This window comes from Coregonus clupeaformis, chromosome 40 (genome assembly GCF_020615455.1).
Source record: "Coregonus clupeaformis isolate EN_2021a chromosome 40, ASM2061545v1, whole genome shotgun sequence".
In the NCBI taxonomy this organism is placed as follows: Eukaryota; Metazoa; Chordata; class Actinopteri; order Salmoniformes; family Salmonidae; genus Coregonus; species Coregonus clupeaformis.
Genome location: NC_059231.1, coordinates 25592949 through 25610149, shown reverse-complemented (window position 1 = coordinate 25610149; position 17201 = coordinate 25592949). Strand labels below are relative to the sequence as shown.

The 17201-nt window shown below is 41.6% G+C and overlaps 1 protein-coding gene across 3 annotated transcripts; it reads right to left on the bottom strand.

Annotated features, from left to right (window-relative positions):
• Nucleotides 1-2638: 2638 nt before the first annotated feature.
• On the bottom strand, nucleotides 2639-17000 carry LOC121571612 (splicing factor U2AF 35 kDa subunit). Of its 3 annotated transcripts, none has more exons than XM_041883172.1 (8): nucleotides 16901-17000; nucleotides 15961-16048; nucleotides 7133-7199; nucleotides 4176-4225; nucleotides 3808-3906; nucleotides 3514-3647; nucleotides 3168-3263; nucleotides 2639-3005 (listed from the first exon to the last, which is right to left on the bottom strand). In XM_041883172.1, the coding sequence occupies exons 1-8, from the start codon at nucleotides 16942-16944 to the stop codon at nucleotides 2870-2872; spliced, it is 714 nt and encodes a 237-aa protein (XP_041739106.1). In that variant the 5' UTR covers nucleotides 16945-17000; the 3' UTR covers nucleotides 2639-2869. The 3 variants fall into 3 exon arrangements, with proteins under 3 accessions (XP_041739106.1, XP_041739104.1, XP_041739105.1); XM_041883170.1 differs by lacking the exon at nucleotides 7133-7199 and adding an exon at nucleotides 5159-5225; XM_041883171.1 differs by lacking the exon at nucleotides 16901-17000 and adding an exon at nucleotides 5159-5225.
• Nucleotides 17001-17201: the final 201 nt, after the last annotated feature.

The following is a 17201-nucleotide window of genomic DNA, read 5'->3' as shown; positions in this document are numbered from 1 at the left end:
TACAGTCTATGGAGCGAGGAAACTGTGTAGACATGGATATCTGAGCTATCTGATTGGTCAGCGGTAGGCCTATAGGTGCACTTGATTTGCTCTCTGGAACTGCCGGGTAGGCAGAGTTCTACCTTCAGACACATTAAATGGTAAAAAATGGGAACACACTGCCTTCCCGGCGCTAGGGCTGCTGAATCATGTGCACCTACCGCCAACAGCGCGAAACGAATAAGAAAAATAGGAACGCAAGGCTTTATCGTTGGCTTCTTTACAGAAATGTTTGGTGATCGACTAGGAATGCTTGGAGATCGACCAGTCGATTGCGATCGACCGGTTGGTGACCACTGCTATAATGGCACAGATATAAAGATGAGTCCTCTATCTATCTCTATGGACTGCTCCTACTGGGGAGTGCCAATATGGCCGACCGGTGGCTTCAAAACCTCTGCATAGCATCAGCAATCCAGGGTTTACATTCATCATTGGACGCAGCCCACCCTGTTCCAGCTCACCCTTCTAGTCTAATCTGGGAGGCCAAATCAAGGTATTTTTACAGTGACGACCAGATGTAGCGGTTCCAACATTTCAAACAAGCCATAACATTAACATGTGTACAATTTACCTACAGACATAAACATGTGTTTATACGATCACTGTACATTACATTTTTATCATCTCAAGATTTCTCTATCCTTCCCACATGTGCACTCTGTTCTTTCTAAATGGTGTGTTTCCTTTTTATGGTACTGTATAACACTGTCTACCGATGAGTAGGTTCGACCAGCCTGTTTGACATTTCTGCATCCTGTTTAAAGAATGTTCTTCAGCACAAAAATACAAACAAAGTATTTTTGCTCTTCACTAAACATGCAGGCCTATGTAGACATTCATATCAGAATGCACAATCAGATGGGTGAATAAGGTGGATATGCATAGCCTATGTATTGACATTAAATAGGCCATCTGGAAATACACACTTTGATGGTGTTTTAAAATGTGTGAAATTCAAACCTATAATCTTACCTCAGGAAGCTATTATCTAAGTCAAAATAATTCTTTGGGAGTGTCACAACTGTATTGGCAAAAACATCCTCTGGCATTCACGCTAGCCCTGACCTGGGTGCTCCAGTAGAGCTCAAGATAAACAAAGGAGTGGTAAACTCGTAAACTTGCAAACACAACCATTATGTAGGCCGCCTTCCTGTTATCAAACTTAATAACAACCATGATGTACTGGCTATTACAGTATAGGGTTCTCTGTACAGAGGTGAAGAGACAGTGATAAACTAATGGGATATTGTCATTCATAAGTGGAGTGCTTTGTAAATCCGAAAGGCTGTAGTCCAACGCACACTGAATAAAGCCTTGGTTTCTGTTTGAAATTAAAGTTGCTGAAGAGACTTTCACAGAATTTGCATCCACCTCATGTTCACTTTCCATTTGAAATACTGCATCTGGGGCAGTATTCTTGTCTCTGGCACTGTGCTTCTGTCAATTCTGAATGTAAACTACTTATGTGCATAGGCTTTTCACTCACTGATTGAGAACAGTAGTTGAAAATGCAATTGTGGGGGCCGACCAAGATCGACAACGACCCAGATGTCATATCCTCACACATCGTTGCTTACAATCATATCATGAGTAACCTGCTTAATTACTCACACAACTTAAAATGGTATTAAAGTATACAAGTGTTTGCCATCCTTCTCTGACTGTGTTTACACAGGGAGCCCGATTCGGATCTTTTGCACAAATATTGTAAAGAAACTGATCTGATTGGTCAAATAACCAATTAGTGGGAAAAAATATCAGAATTGGGCTGCCTGTCTAAACACAGTCTTAGAGGCCTCAACTAGTGACAATCCAACCTTGAACTGGCTTAAGCAGCTGAATTTCACTCTGTAATGGACATGACAAAATAGAAGATGTCTGAATGTTCTCATTGTTCAACTGAAAGTTGTATCAGTTTCATATCAAGAGTCTATAATGACGCATGTATACGTAATTCAGAATGAAAATATAATCTTGAGACTCAGAAGAATAATCTGTCTTTTGAGCCATTAGGACTTTTTGTACTATGCCCTTGCATCTGAGATGTAACTTGCTCTTGCATCTTGCATATTGAATGTAAATACATATACCCAGAAGAATTCTGTTTTAAATGTGTTACTTCAACCACACCATGGCCTTGAGTCCGCTCTCTCCAATCAAGTCAATTTATCCAAAATTACAGGTCTACACAGTCAATAATATGTACTTGCAGATGTAATCCAAACAGGCAAGTGTAGGCATGGGAAACTGGAAAAAATGAGTTCGATATGGACTCAGAATCACAGCTCATTGGTTTAGGAGATAATCCTTAAAAACTCTATGCCAACTGTCTTTTTGAGCCAAGTGAACACTCAATTCACAGCTGAGCATGTTCTGAGTGAGAAATTAGCTGAGGCTGAGGGAGTCAAGTTACTGGGAATCAGGGAGGAGTCTATGGGAAGTATTTCACTTCCCTCACTTACAGTAAACCCAGTCTAAAGCATGATGACTCAAGGCAAAAGTAACAGTTCCTCATTATAAAAACTGTTCACTATAAAAATTAAATGTTTCTGTTTTCCAGAGTAACCATTTATAAGAAATGGATAGAAGAAATGAGTACAAATCATGTTGTTTTTTTATTGAGAAGGAAAATGTTTCCATTCCTTGAATAAAAATGATAAGAGAAAAAAAACAAGTCCAACATTTTCCAATTCATTTTGGTCATGGAGACACAATTAATATGAAAGGGATATGGGTGAATTGATAGGCCGCAATTGAGGGAAGGATAGAGAGATTTGGGGATGGATGGAGAGTGATAATGGAGATAGATGTGTGGTGGATGCTCAGTTTAGAATCTTCCCGAGCGTTCTCTGTCTCTGGAGCGCCTTCTCTCGCGGTCACGTCCACCTCCACCACCTCCCCTGCCTCTGTCCCTCGAGCGCGAACGCCGTTCCCTGGAACGGGAGCGAGAACGATGCCCCCCTCTGAGGAATAGAGAAAACAAGGAGCTAGTTAAACTCAAAATGAGAATTTCCCACTTAAACTTATGTGAAAAACCTTATCAAGTCAGAAACGTGCATTCCGGATAGCACTTGAAAGCAGCATACGTTTTATGATTAGCGTTGACTCTGAGAGCCTGAGCTTACCCCCTCTTCCTGCGGCGTCCGTACAGCTCCCTCCTCAGCTCCCTAGAGATGGGCTTCAGGTGCATGAAGTTACAGAAACCTCCTCGAGTGCACTCCCTGTGGAGAGAGGGGGAACTCAGTTAGTGCACTGGGGGGGGGGGGACAGCAACTCTTGTATGAAGAAATCTAATCAGTAACGGAGAGAAAGGTGTGTGGACTTGGTGCCATTGGTAGGATTTAGCCTTGCTACAGCATTTATATAGTTGAAATAACTCAACTTAATTACAACTCATTTGTGTAGGTGTCACCTTTAATGCAAAGTTGAGCTGAAAATGGTGTGTGTGTGGTCCTGCGGTCGAGTACTAACCCCATCTCATACTGGCGGCAGCAGGCTTCTCTGAAGTCGGTAACGGGAGAGAGCTCGGCGTGGATGGGCTGACCATTGAACCAGCGGTTATTCAGATCCATCACTGCCTTCTCTGCGTCTTCTTCACGACGGAACTGCACAGAGACCATCACAGAGTTAGTGTGTGTGCAAATGTAGGTTCTAAAGAGGCAGAGAATGACAGAGTGTGATTGAATGAGAGGAGAATGTGTGTTTTCTTCAACAAATGTATACAAAACCCACCATCACACACACACACAATGGTCAGTGACACACCTTCACATATACGTTTCCGACCAGATGGTCTCCTAGGTTATCGCACACGTTCATCTCCTCCACCTCTCCGTACTTCTCCTCCATCTCTGTGAAGACCTCCTACAGCAAGACAAACAGAGGGAGAGATGGATTGGCAGACAGAAGGGTTAAAACATACTATTTGAATTCAAAGTCCATTTCCCACACATGATCAAAACACACTTTACAAAGACAAGGGAAAAAAGGTTTCAGTATTTTGTCAATGATTCCCACATGGGCTGTGTGGAGGGGGAGGGAAGAGATGCAAGGTAGACCTGAGTTGCATCATCCACTCCATTCAAATTGGCTTACGGTGCGATAATACCACACGCTGAACATCACTGACTCACCTCAAAGAACTCGTCATAGTGCTCCTGCATCTCCACATCACTGACGGCACCTAGTGGCCACAGGGGAGAAACGCACGCATCAGGGACAAGTCAACGTGTTACAGTATGTGACATAAGCATTGTGGTTTCATGAACTACATGCACAAGATAAATATTTCTAACACCTAGGAGTCTGGACTACTGAATTACAAATGTATTCAATCTAATACACAGCAAAGACAAGTGTCCGGAGGCAAAGGGTCAATGCGAAAAATATGTTCATTGTGCCCCTGCACACCAAGGACGACAGTAAGACTGGACATTTGCCCTTTATGAGAGGACAGAGTCTTATGAGACTAATTTGAGTTCCATTCAGTGAGTGCCAAGTAGTAATGGTACGGTTCTGGCACTGAGATAATATAGCCATCAATGGATGCTAAGGAATGGGACTCACTGGGGCCTAAACACTCTAGGGAAAATGTCAGTCATACTCAACTCCCCAAAATCACACCCCATGTATCATATCACATTTTGTACAATAAAAAACAAAAACTGTATCCTCCATTAGTTTGACCACCTGAGCCTATAGAGCAGGGTTAACCTCTAGAATATCATTAATAAAGTGTTTTGTGAATGACGCTGTAGTTGAAACATTGATGAATAAATGTTTTCCTAGAACAAGTCTTAGATTTTGAATTAATAGAAACATACTGTATGCATCAAAACATAAATTGGACTATTTCTGTTACACTGACTACATGGCACCAGAACGGTAGCATACATGGTTTGTTTTAATTTACACTAGTACCTGTTGTATTATATGTATATTACAGCACTCTAAAGGGCGGAGAACGTATATCACTGATCATGTAATAAAGGGATAAATCTTAACATGTCAGATAAAGAGGACAGATAGCGCCCCCAAAAGGAAGTAAGGGCAAATAAAGAGAAAGATAAAATAACATTTTGTGCCACAGGTCCCTGTTAACAGGTGGGAAACTTACAGCGCAAACCATCAGCAGACTGGGCAGTGTTTTGAGGGTTACGGTAAATGTTCAAGAGGGCAATGGTCTGAAATACAAAATGTACATTTTTGAGATAGTTTCAGGCAGATTTCTAAAATGGTAGTTAAATAGGTGCATTTACTCCCATCCCCCTCCCTCAAAACGGTGTACTTTCGCCCCAACCAGCCCCAGAACAGGGTAGGAAGGGATGACTGAAAGAGGTTAAGATGATCCACGGGACTGGTCCACGCTGAAAGAGATGGAGCTGGAAGAAGTGAAAATCTCAGCATGACAATATTTGACTATTGAAAATTATGATGGAAAATCCAATACATTCGACAATTTAGCCTACCCAAACATTACATATGTCAAACATTTATATCAGGTCATTGGGGCTCGAAATGACCTCCAGAACTTGCTGAATCATAGGTGATTGGATGCCAAGATGTGTTTAATTTTTTCCCGTCATTCTGAGATGCTCAGCTGAGAAACAGAACAGTTATACATGACAGCAACAAGACCACAAACCCACTACTTACCTTAGAGGAAGCGAGTGGCAATGCATCAGCTCTGCTAGCCGGGGCTCAACATCAGGGTACTATTTACACACTTACAATATGGCTGACGAACTCTGAATCAGTCTAATGTATAGGGGCTGCAGTATTGCGAGAGCAAAAACAAAAATCTAAAAGTGTTCTGTGTCTAGACAGTAACGCATATAGATATTTCTGCTGTCTATAACCAGGCTTCTATCCAACCTTTTTATGCGAGTAAAGTACAAAAAATGCCATGTCAGACCTGATGGAAACAACATTTTTCAATAAACTTTCCAACTGTCGACAAAACAAAATACACTAGACAAGGTGGGATCTTTTTGTGTTGGTAAAATGAATCATGCGAGAAATGTTGGTGGAAACACTTTTAAGCGTAAAATATTGATATAACCATCATATCGAAGTGAACTTGGAGTCACTCGATGACATGTTGTGTGGTCCTCCCACTCGCCTGGAAAGCATACAGTTTAAGTTATGATGAACTTCACTGGGTGGTGAATGTGCAAGGTGATGAGCTTGATGCTCCTTTCCAATAAATATTGAGGGTCTCATTCTGGTGGCATGATAATCGATGCATGGCTGCTGTTTGACAAATAAAAATAATCTCGCTCCTTTGTCCTTAATAATAATAATAATGTAATCATGTAGGCTATACACGCGCTCTAACCAACAGCGCGCAGACAGCGCTGCTAGAGTGCACGTGCCAATACCAGAGTGGAAAACCATCAGTAGAGAAAACCAATGCAATAAACCCATTTAACTAGTATTGTTTTTATTTTATACATGGGAGTTTAACGGCAAAATGTATTTTTATGTGCACTCTGTCATCACGCACAGCCTTTTATCTGCAACAAGTCAATTTGATGGAAACACATCTCTGGTGGGAAAATGCTAATATTGTTTTATGTGGATTTTAGAATATTTGCATAAAATCTGTCGCCAATTGGATGGAAACCTAGCTAATCACAAACAAATGTTGGGCACTAGGGCAGTCAGTGTGTTGTCAGTCTTGTCTGAAAGCGCCTGAAAAATACCTAAAGTCAGTCAACTGTTAGAAAACAGGTACTATGGAGGAGATTGCCTGTGGATAATAACCTCACTGTACGGATCCAATGCGAATTGTGGGGATCAAGGCATTTTCTTTGTTTGAGTCCTTTTCTCAATGTCACTATCAGAGCATGTCATTCTACGCCTAGGCTTAAAATCTCCTGAATGGCAACGGATAAAAAGATTTCAATCGATTTGATTGGCAATATACTAAAGTGTTGAGGTAGTGTTATGGTACCCCCTGCTACCAGTGCTGAGACAGACCCTCCGAAGCCCTGCAGGAAGCCAGCGGAGACGCAGACCTAAAATCTGAGGAGGGGGAGAGAGCTAGAGAGACCTGGTGGGCTGAGAGGACTGGACCGGAGGCACTTACAGTGGGAGCCGTCGGCCGTCTGCGCACTGTTTTGGGGGTTACGGTAGATGTTTTGAATCAAGATGGTCTGCAGAGGGAAAAATAAAAAAATTGTTTTATAAAAATACAAAAACTAAATCCCACCCCCCCCAAAAAAAATGTGGCTATATAGCTAACGTAAACAGACTTTATTTTTAACCCACAGGTGGTGATGAAGGTAGAGGACTGTTTGGCCCCTCTTGCTAAAATGTGAAAAAGTTTAAAATCAATAAAATAAGAAATGCCGAGACCTAGAACCTATAGGAGAGGGAGCGGACCAAATCCCCATACCTAGAACCTATAGGAGGGGGGCGGACCAAATCCAGATACCTAGAACCTATTGGAGGGGGGCAGACCAAATCCCGATACCTAGAACCTATAGGAGGCGGGCAGACCAAATCCCGATACCTAGAACCTATAGGAGGGGGGCAGACCAAATCCCGATACCTAGAACCTATAGGAGAGGGACAGACCAAATCCCGAGACCTAGAACCTATAAGAGGGGGGCGGACCAAATCCAGATACCTAGAACCTATAGGAGGGGGGCAGACCAAATCCAGATACCTAGAACCTATAGGAGGGGGGCAGACCAAATCCCGATACCTAGAACCTATAAGAGGGGGGCAGACCAAATCCCGATACCTAGAACCTATAGAAGGGGGGCGGACCAAATCCAGATACCTAGAACCTATAGAGGGTGGGCAGACAAAATCCCTGGATGTAGAGGAACCTTGAGTCTGTAGGAGGGGTAAGTGCAAAATAAAGCAGGAGTCCGTGCTTGACCGGTGGACACGCTGGGGAGTTTGTGTCTTTTCTCTGTCCCATGCAGACAAGGCGAGCTGTAGGGAAACCTAGAGGAAGCCTAGAGTATGTGCTATGTTCTAATAATCTATTCAGTGAGAGGGATACATCTGACTTTGGAGGTGGGAACAGGCCACATAAATCCTACCACTTCAGACAAACCATTGCGGAGAGTAGGCCAACTGGTGGAAAAGTGCTAGCTATTGCAAAGCTTGCAATTACTGTTTATAAAAGAGGACTGAAATTATGTTCAGTGACTCAGTCATGTTTAGTCGAACGCAGTCACAATATGCATTAATAGGAGGGAACGAGGTAGGGGTGTTGACGTTTAAACAAAATTGGGATCCTTAACGTTAAGAAAAAACCCAAACCCGGAAAAAAAAGTTATCACAGAACATATTATAGCTTAAATAGACAGGCTATAAAGGCATGGGGAAAGGTGTGTAATTTAATTTAAATATGTGTGTGTTTAGTCTTCGGTCTGTTGCGTATAGAATATCCTAGAGTATCCTAGCCTATTCATTGATGATAGGCCCTGCTTTACTGAAGTTGCAAGACACAGCTTTTGATTGCCAATAGATAAGCCTAGTGCACGGTTCTGACTGTCTGCCTGGTGGCCGACCTGCCTATACTGTGCCCCTCTTCGCTCTCTCCGCCCCTCCCTGGCTCGCTATGAAAGATGTGGCAGGTAGCCAAGCGGTTAAGAGCGTTGGGCCAGTAACTGAAAGGTCGCTGGTTTGAATCGCCGAGCAGATTAGGTGAAAAATATGTTGATGTGCCCTTAAGCAGGGCACTTATCCAGAGTGACTTACTATAGCAATTAGGGTTAAGAGCGTCTGCTAAATGACCAAAATGTAAATGTTTGTGTTCTCAGAAGTACAGCAACTAAATCAGTCTTATCTGTTCCAAAAATACTGAATCTTAGTAGTCGATTCTGCTTGACACTCAGAAATAGGAGTCGACATGCAAGGAAACGAGGAATCAATTATTTGACTCAACTCTCCACCACTACGCCATCGTCATTAACAGTTGGGGATACCTAGTCAGTTGCACAACTGAATGGATTCAACCGAAAATGTGCCTTCCGCATTTAACTCCACCCCTCGAGGTAGTACAGGTGCAATGCTTAACCATCTGAAAGGGATGCACCGTGAGACCCAAACAGTTGCTAGCAGCAGCAAAGCTGCATTGTGAATTCACGTGGAATTTTATGATTTTTTGTTTATCAGAAAATGGATAAAGGCTGTTTAAAGTTTTTTTCCCCTCCACATCCCTACAACGAGGGACATCAGGCGCATGACTATGTCAATAATCCAGTCAAATGGTTTGAGCTCTGTCAAAAGACTAAAAAGGATTGCCAACAACCTGGAGCGAAGATCCAAAAACGCACTCTAGGGTAGGGTCAGATCAAACAGCGGTTGGCCAGAGCAATTTGCAGTCTGGTCAAGCAGGCAACTTTCTGCATGGAATCTCTTGCAAAAGGCATGGCCAGCGATTACAATGGAGTAGAAATACATGGAGATGCAGAGGGAAGTGCATTGCCGTGCCGCCTTTCATCCAATGTTATGTATAGAGAAAGACTTGTTTCTAAATTACACTCCGCTACGTACATTTGTATGTGGATAGTGATGCTAAAAATATATATTTGGCTTTATACTCCAGCATTTTGGATTTGACATCAAATGTTTCATACAAGGTGACAGCATAAAATGTCACCTTTTATTTGAGGGTATTTTCATACATACAGTGAGGGGAAAAAGTATTTGATCCCCTCCTGATTTTGTATGTTTGCCCACTGACAAAGAAATGATCAGTCTATAATTTTAATGGTAGGTTTATTTGAAAAGTGAGAGACAGAATAACAACAAAAAATCCAGAAAAATGCATGTCAAAAATGTTATAAATTGATTTGCATTTTAAATGAGGGAATTAAGTATTTGACCCCCTCTCAATCAGAAAGATTTCTGGCTCGCAGGTGTCTTTTATACAGGTAATGAGCTGAGATTAGGAGCACACTCTTAAAGGGAGTGCTCCTAATCTCAGCTTGTTACCTGTATAAAAGACACCTGTCCACAGAAGCAATCAATCAATCAGATTCCAAACTCTCCACCATGGCCAACACCAAAGAGCTCTCCAAGGATGTCAGGCACAAGATTGTAGACCTACACAAGGCTGGAATGGGCTACAAGACCATCGCCAAGCAGCTTGGTGAGAAGGTGACAACAGTTGGTGCAATTATTCGCAAATGGAAGAAACTAAAAAAACTGTCAATCTCCCTCGGCCTGGGGCTCCATGCAAGATCTCACCTCGTGGAGTTGCAATGATCATGAGAACGGTGAGGAATCAGCCCAGAACTACACAGGAGGATCTTGTCAATGATCACAAGGCAGCTGGGACCATAGTCACCAAGAAAACAATTGGTAACACACTACGCCGTGAAGGACTGAAATCCTGCAGCGCCCGCAAGGTCCCCCTGCTCAAAAAAGCACATATACAGGGCTGTCTGAAGTTTGCCAATGAACATCTGAATGATTCAGAGGAGAACTGAGTGAAAGTGTTGTGGTCAGATGAGACCAAAATCGAGCTCTTTGGCATCAACTCAACTCGCCATGTTTGGAGGAGGAGGAATGCTGCCTATGACCCCAAGAACACCATCCCCACCGTCAAACATGGAGGTAGAAACATTATGCTTTAGGGGTGTTTTTCTGCTAAGGGGACAGGACAACTTCACCGCATCAAAGGGACGATGGACGGGGCCATGTACCGTCAAATATTGGGTGAGAACCTCCTTCCCTCAGCCAGGGCATTGAAAATGAGTCGTGGATGGGTTTTCCAGCATGACAATGACCCAAAACACACGGCCAAGGCAACAAAGGAGTGGCTCAAGAAGAAGCACATTAAGGTCCTGGAGTGGCCTAGCCAGTCTCCAGACCTTAATCCCATAGAAAATCATGCCAAACGTCAGCCTCGAAACCTTAATGACTTGGAGAAGATATGCAAAGAGGAGTGGGACAAAATCCCTCCTGAGATGTGTGCAAACCTGGTGGCCAACAGCAAGAAATGTCTGACCTCTGATTGCCAACAAGGGTTTTGCCACCAAGTACCAAGTCATGTTTTGCAGAGGGGTCAAATACTTATTTCCCTCATTAAAATGCAAATCAATTTATAACATTTTTTACATGCGTTTTTCTGGATGTTTTTGTTATTCTGTCTCTCACTGTTCAAATAAACCTACCATTAAAATTATAGACTGATCATGTCTTTGTCAGTGGGCAAACATACAAAATCAGCAGGGGATCAAATACTTTGTTCCCCTCACTGTATGATTTACCGTTTAGAAATGAAAGCTCTTTATAGATCTAGTCCCCCCATTTGAAGATGTACAGTTGAAGTCGGAAGTTTACATCTTAGCCAAATACATTTAAACTCAGTTTTTCACAATTCCTGACATTTAATCCTAGTAAAAATTCCCTGTTTTAGGTCAGTTAGGATCACCACTTTATTTTATGAATGTGAAATGTCAGAATAATAGGAGAGAGAATTCTGTATTTAAGCTTTTATTTATTTCATCACATTCCCAGTGGTTCAGAAGTTTATATACACTCAATTAGTATTTGGTAGCATTGCCTTTAAATTGTTTAACTTGGGTCAAACATTTCAGGTAGCCTTCCACAAGCTTCCCACAATAAGTTGGGTGAATTTTGGCCCATTCCTCCTGACAGAGCTGGTGTAACTGAGTCAGGTTTATAGGCCTCCTTGCTCGCACACGCTTTTTCAGTTCTGCCCACAAATGTTCTATAGGATTGAGGTCAGGGCTTGTGATGGCCACTCCAATACCTTGACTTTGTTGTCCTTAAGCCATTTTGGCACAACTTTGGAAGTATTCTTGGGGTCATTGTCCATTTGCGACCAAGCTTTAACTTGCTGACTGAGGTCTTGAGATGTTGCTTCAATATATCCACATAATTTTCCTTCCTCATGATGCCATCTATTTTGTGAAGTGCACCAATCCCTCCTGCAGCAAAGCACCCCCACAGCATGATGCTGCCACCCCCGTGCCTCACAGTTGGGATGGTGTTCTTCGGCTTGCAATCGTCCCAATTTTTCCTCCAAACATAACGATGGTCATTATTGGCAAACAGTTATATTTTTGTTTCATCAGACCAGAGGACATTTCTCCAAAAAGTACGATATTTGTCCCCATGTGCAGTTGCAAACCGTAGCCTGCCTTTTTTATTGCGGTTTTGGAGCAGTGGCTTCTGTCTTGCTGAATTGCCTTGACAGAACGCATCTCCTTCCTGAGCGGTATGATGGCTGCGTGGTCCCATGGTGTTTATACTTGCGTACTATTGTTTGTACAGATGAACGTGGTACCTTCAGGCGTTTGGAAATTGCTCCCAAGGATGAACCAGACTTGTGGACGTCTAGAATTTATTTTCTGAGGTCTTGGCTGATTTCCTTTTGATTTTCCCATGATGTCAAGCAAAGAGGCACTGAGTTTGAAGGTAGGCCTTGAAATACATTCTAAAGCCATGGACATTATTTTCTGGAATTTTCTAAGCTGTTTAAAGGCACCGTCAACTTAGTGTATGTAAACTTCTGACCCACTAGAATTGTGATACAGTGAATCATAAGTGAAATAATCTGTCTGTAAACAATTGTTGGAAAAATTACTTGTGTCATGCACAAAGTAGATGTCCTAACCGACTTGCCAAGACTATAGTTTGTTAACAAGACATTTGTGGAGTGGTTGAAAAGCGAGTTTTAATGACTCCAACCTAAGTGTATGTAAACTTCTGACTTGAACTGTAAGTCTTTGGACAAGTTTAACTTATAGTGTATTAAAGTAGTCAAAAGTTTAGTATTTGGTGCCGTATTCCTTGCATACAATGACAACATCAAGCTTGTGACTCTACAAACTTGTTGTATGCATTTTCAGCTTGTTTTGGTTGTGTTTCGGATTATGTTTTGTCCAACAGGAAGTGAATGGTGAATAATGTAGTCATTTTGAAGTCACTTATTTTAAGTAAAAATAGATGTTTGTGAACACTTCAACATGAATGTGAATGCTACCATGATTACAGATAATCTTGAATGAAATTGTGAATGATGATGAGTGAGATAGTTACAAAGAGACAAAGATCATACCCCTTAAACAATGCTGATCTACCCCATTATTGGTAACGGTGAGAGGTTAGCATGCTTTGTTGTAGCCTCAAACTTTCTCACTCGTCATTATTCATGATTCTTCTTAATCATGGCATTATCAGGATTGATTTTGAAGTGTTAAGAAACATTTTTTACTCACTTAGAAAGAGAATTACTCCAGTCATCATTCACCATTCATCATTCACCATTCAGTTCCTATTGGGCCCCAAATAATCTGCAAATGCATCCAAAGTTTGTAAAGTCACAAGCTTGATGTAGCTAGACATTGTGTGCTAGGAATATGGGAACCATATACTGAACTTTTGACTACTTTGGTACACTATTCAATCGAACGCTGCTGGCACCCGCCCACCCGACTAGAATCACCACTCTCGACGGGTCTGACCTAGAGTATGTGGACAACTACAAATACCTAGGTGTCTGGTTAGACTGTAAACTCTCCTTCCAGACTCACATTAAGAATCTCCAATCCAAAGTTAAATCTAGAATCAGCTTCCTATTTCGCAACAAAGCCTCCTTCACTCATGCTGCCAAACATGCCCTCGTAAAACTGACTATCCTACCAATCCTTGACTTTGGCGATGTCATTTACAAAATAGCCTCCAACACTCTACTCAGCAATTTGGATGTAGTCTATCACAGTGCCATCCGTTTTGTCACCAAAGCCCCATATACTACCCACCACTGTGACCTGTACGCTCTTGTTGGCTGGTCCTCACTACATGTTCGTCGTCAAACCCATTGGCTCCAGGCCACCTATAAATCACTGCTAGGCAAATCCCCGTCTTATCTTAGCTCATTGGTCACCATAGCAGCACCCACCCGTAGTCTGCGCTCCAGCAGGTATATCTCACTGGTCATTCCCAAAGCCAACACCTCCTTTGGCCGCCATTCCTTCCAGTTCTCTGCTGCCAATGACTGGAACGAATTGCAAAAATCTCTGAAGCTGGAGACTCTTATCTCCCTCACTAACTTTAAGCATCAGTTGTCAGAGCACCTTACCGATCACTGCACCTGTACACAGCCCATCTGAAATTAGCCCACCCAACTACCTCATCCCTATATTGTTATTTATTTTGCTCTTTTGCACCCCAGTATCTCTATTTGCACATAATCTCTTGCACATCTAGCATTCCAGTGTTAATACTAATTGTAATTATTTTGCACTATAGCCTATTTATTGCCTTACCTCCATAACTTGCTACATTTGCACACACTGTATATATATTTTCTGTTGTATTTTTTGACTTTATGTTTTTTTTACCCCATATGTAACTCTGTGTTGTTGTTTTTATCGCACTGCTTTGCTTTATCTTGGCCAGGTCGCAGTTGTAAATGAGAACTTGTTCTCAACTGGCTTAACTGGTTAAATAAAGGTGAAATAAAAATAAAATAAATAAAAACTATAAGTGAAATTTGTCTAAACACTTATGACATCTTCAAATGGGGGTACTAGATACATAAAGTGCTTTAATTTCTAAATGGTAAATCAGATATGTATGAAAATGCCCTCATATCCAAAATGATGGAGTATAGAGCCAAATGTAAAAAAAAAAAAAAAACAGCATCACTGTCCAAATACATACGTAGGGGAGTGTTAGCGACTCATGGGACCCTTGGGTGAATCTAGCTCTCAATTCAAGTTCTCCCGCTATTTAGATATATAAATGTGACCGAGTGAAAGGGATGGAGGAGAGGATGACCTAGATTCAGGGCAGACCTTACTGGCATTGTCACAGCCCTAATTTTTAGGATATCGCAATATGTTATCCTTGGCAAAAATGTAAACAAAGCAGACCAACCTCTTTGGTCCTTTAAAAACCTGCTGTATGTAAAATATTGTGTGCTATAGCTTGAGGGGAAAAATACTGTGACTCGATGACACCACAATGATGGCTGTTTCCCTAAAGAAGTTAAATCAGCTTTGTGTTTTGTTTCCTTGCCACGATACTAATGAGTATCGCGATACTGGTATCATCCCAGCCCTACTAAAAATAGGAATGATTTGTCCTATTGGAGTTAGAAAAAGTACCTCTGTTCATTTATGATCGACCAGCTAGAGAAAAATGGTAATGCAGGGAGACTGTGTCGTGTGAGATGTTTTTGTCTGGTATACTGAGACGCGGGATGCAATAAATGCTTTGGCTATTCGAAGCGAGGCTACTGAACAGTCTTGGACCACCAAAAATTTAGGAACTGTGTATATCGTTGTGCTTGTGTCAGTAGTATGGTTGCGTAAAACACACTTCCTGTTTCATATATTTTGGACACTAACTTGTACAGTATTTAGTGATCTACATTCAAAGTCATAACTTTCATATTTTAGTAGTGTTATAATTAAAGAGGATTATTGACAAGCCCTTCTGTTTTACTCAAAGGGAATCAGCTGATGCACAACAGAGCCAACATACACAAGCACACATCCATCTCTCTGCTAGAATAAATCAAAATAGATGTTAATGAGGGGGGAAAGGGTTATTCACACAACATTGAATAACACTCCAATTCAACGTTAATCAATCACACTATGGTGCTTCACTATCTGAACACCAGGGTGCTGATAAACCTTTCCAAACTCTTTAGAAGAACAAGCTAAACAAAGCACCAATCACTTGATCAAAGTTAGACCAAACCAAAGATAATGTATTCATTTGAATAATCTCGGTTAAACCAGAACTGCTGCATAATTCCACGAGAGGTTAATATTTGGCAAACTAGCCTACAGCATGACAACCACTTCATCTTGACAGGATACGTTTTAGACATGCTATTCCCTTTCATGCAGGGCATCTGGTAGAAGCAAATATTTTAAACAAGTTTGCTTTACTGAATTGACTTACCTGGCTGAAAGTTGGTTTATTATGTAATCTGGAGCACCGGTCACCATGGCGGCAGGCACCAATTTTAAAGTAGAAAGAACAGTTCACCCTGAACGACAAAAAAAAATGCTGATAAATAGCTAGCTACACAGTCCTGAAATGCATAACTAGCTAGGTACATCAGTTTCACTCTACCAGATGCAAATTAAGTGGCATATGCAACTATCCATCATGTGATTAAGTTTGGAAAACAGCAACCTGTTCAAAGTCAAATTGCATTGGATTTAACAACGTAACGTTAGCTAGCTAGATCAGATTGTATAACTAGGGCCTATATCAGCTAACGTTAATAAATTGTGAATGGCCTACCTTATTTTCTCAATTTACTTAGCTTGGATATACAACATTGGCATCAGTGGAGGAACTTGGGACTTGGAACTAGCTAACTAGTTATCGTTAGCTAGTTAGCATAATAGCTAGCTAGTTACTGAATGTATAGCCACAGATTAAATAAATAATTGGTATAGCTAGCCTAGCTAGCTAATTTGGCAAAGAGAGCAAGTTGCCCATGTTTCCCTGGTCTCACACGAAATAATGCCCTAAGCCTAAATTGTCTATCAGGGTAGTTAGCTAGTTAGTAATATAGTTAATGCACATTTTAGATAGGTGGGACTGGCAAACTGCTCAGCACACACACATCAAAGATCCCTTATCCATCTGTGCACACCATTGAACTATAAAAGAACGGTGCATACGTTCAAACAACATGTTATTAACCCCATGCTAATGTTAGCTAGCTAAGCTAGAAGCTAACGCCGTTGACGTTTCACAACTTATAATGCTACATGATATATCCTAGGTAACTAGCCTAGCCAGCCACATGCAATGCGAAAATTCTCTTAGGCCTAGATCGTATGATTGTTTGACCAAATAAGCAAGGCTATAAGAACATTTTACTCACTTATCTTTCTCTGTACCGAAAATGGACGCCAGGTATTCCGCCATTTTCGATGTCGACTAAACCAAAGACGGTACAGTGTGGACCACATACAAAAGGGGTAACCCAGACACGTCAAATGGGCTATAAAGCTGAAGCATCCGTTTAGAACGTTTTCTCACCACCAAATAGGGTAGTGAGAGGAAGTCCAGTTGCGGGTAGTGGGAGAGGATGGAACTAGGTAAAACTGGGCCGACATTCTGCCAATTTTCTCATCGATGAAACATCTGATCTCAATACATTTGCCTGTTCCCAAAACTATAAT

Bases quoted from the DNA above. Each gene is read 5' to 3' on its own strand.
- LOC121571612 (XM_041883172.1), bottom strand. From the start codon at position 16,944: ATGGCGGAATACCTGGCGTCCATTTTCGGTACAGAGAAAGATAA. The intron at 7,200-15,960 runs GTAAGTCAATTC...TTCCCTCTGCAG, and splicing joins ATAAACCAACTTTCAGCCAG to ACCATCTTGATTCAAAACAT. The intron at 4,226-7,132 runs GTAAGTGCCTCC...TGTGGCCACTAG, and splicing joins GACGGCCGACGGCTCCCACT to GTGCCGTCAGTGATGTGGAG.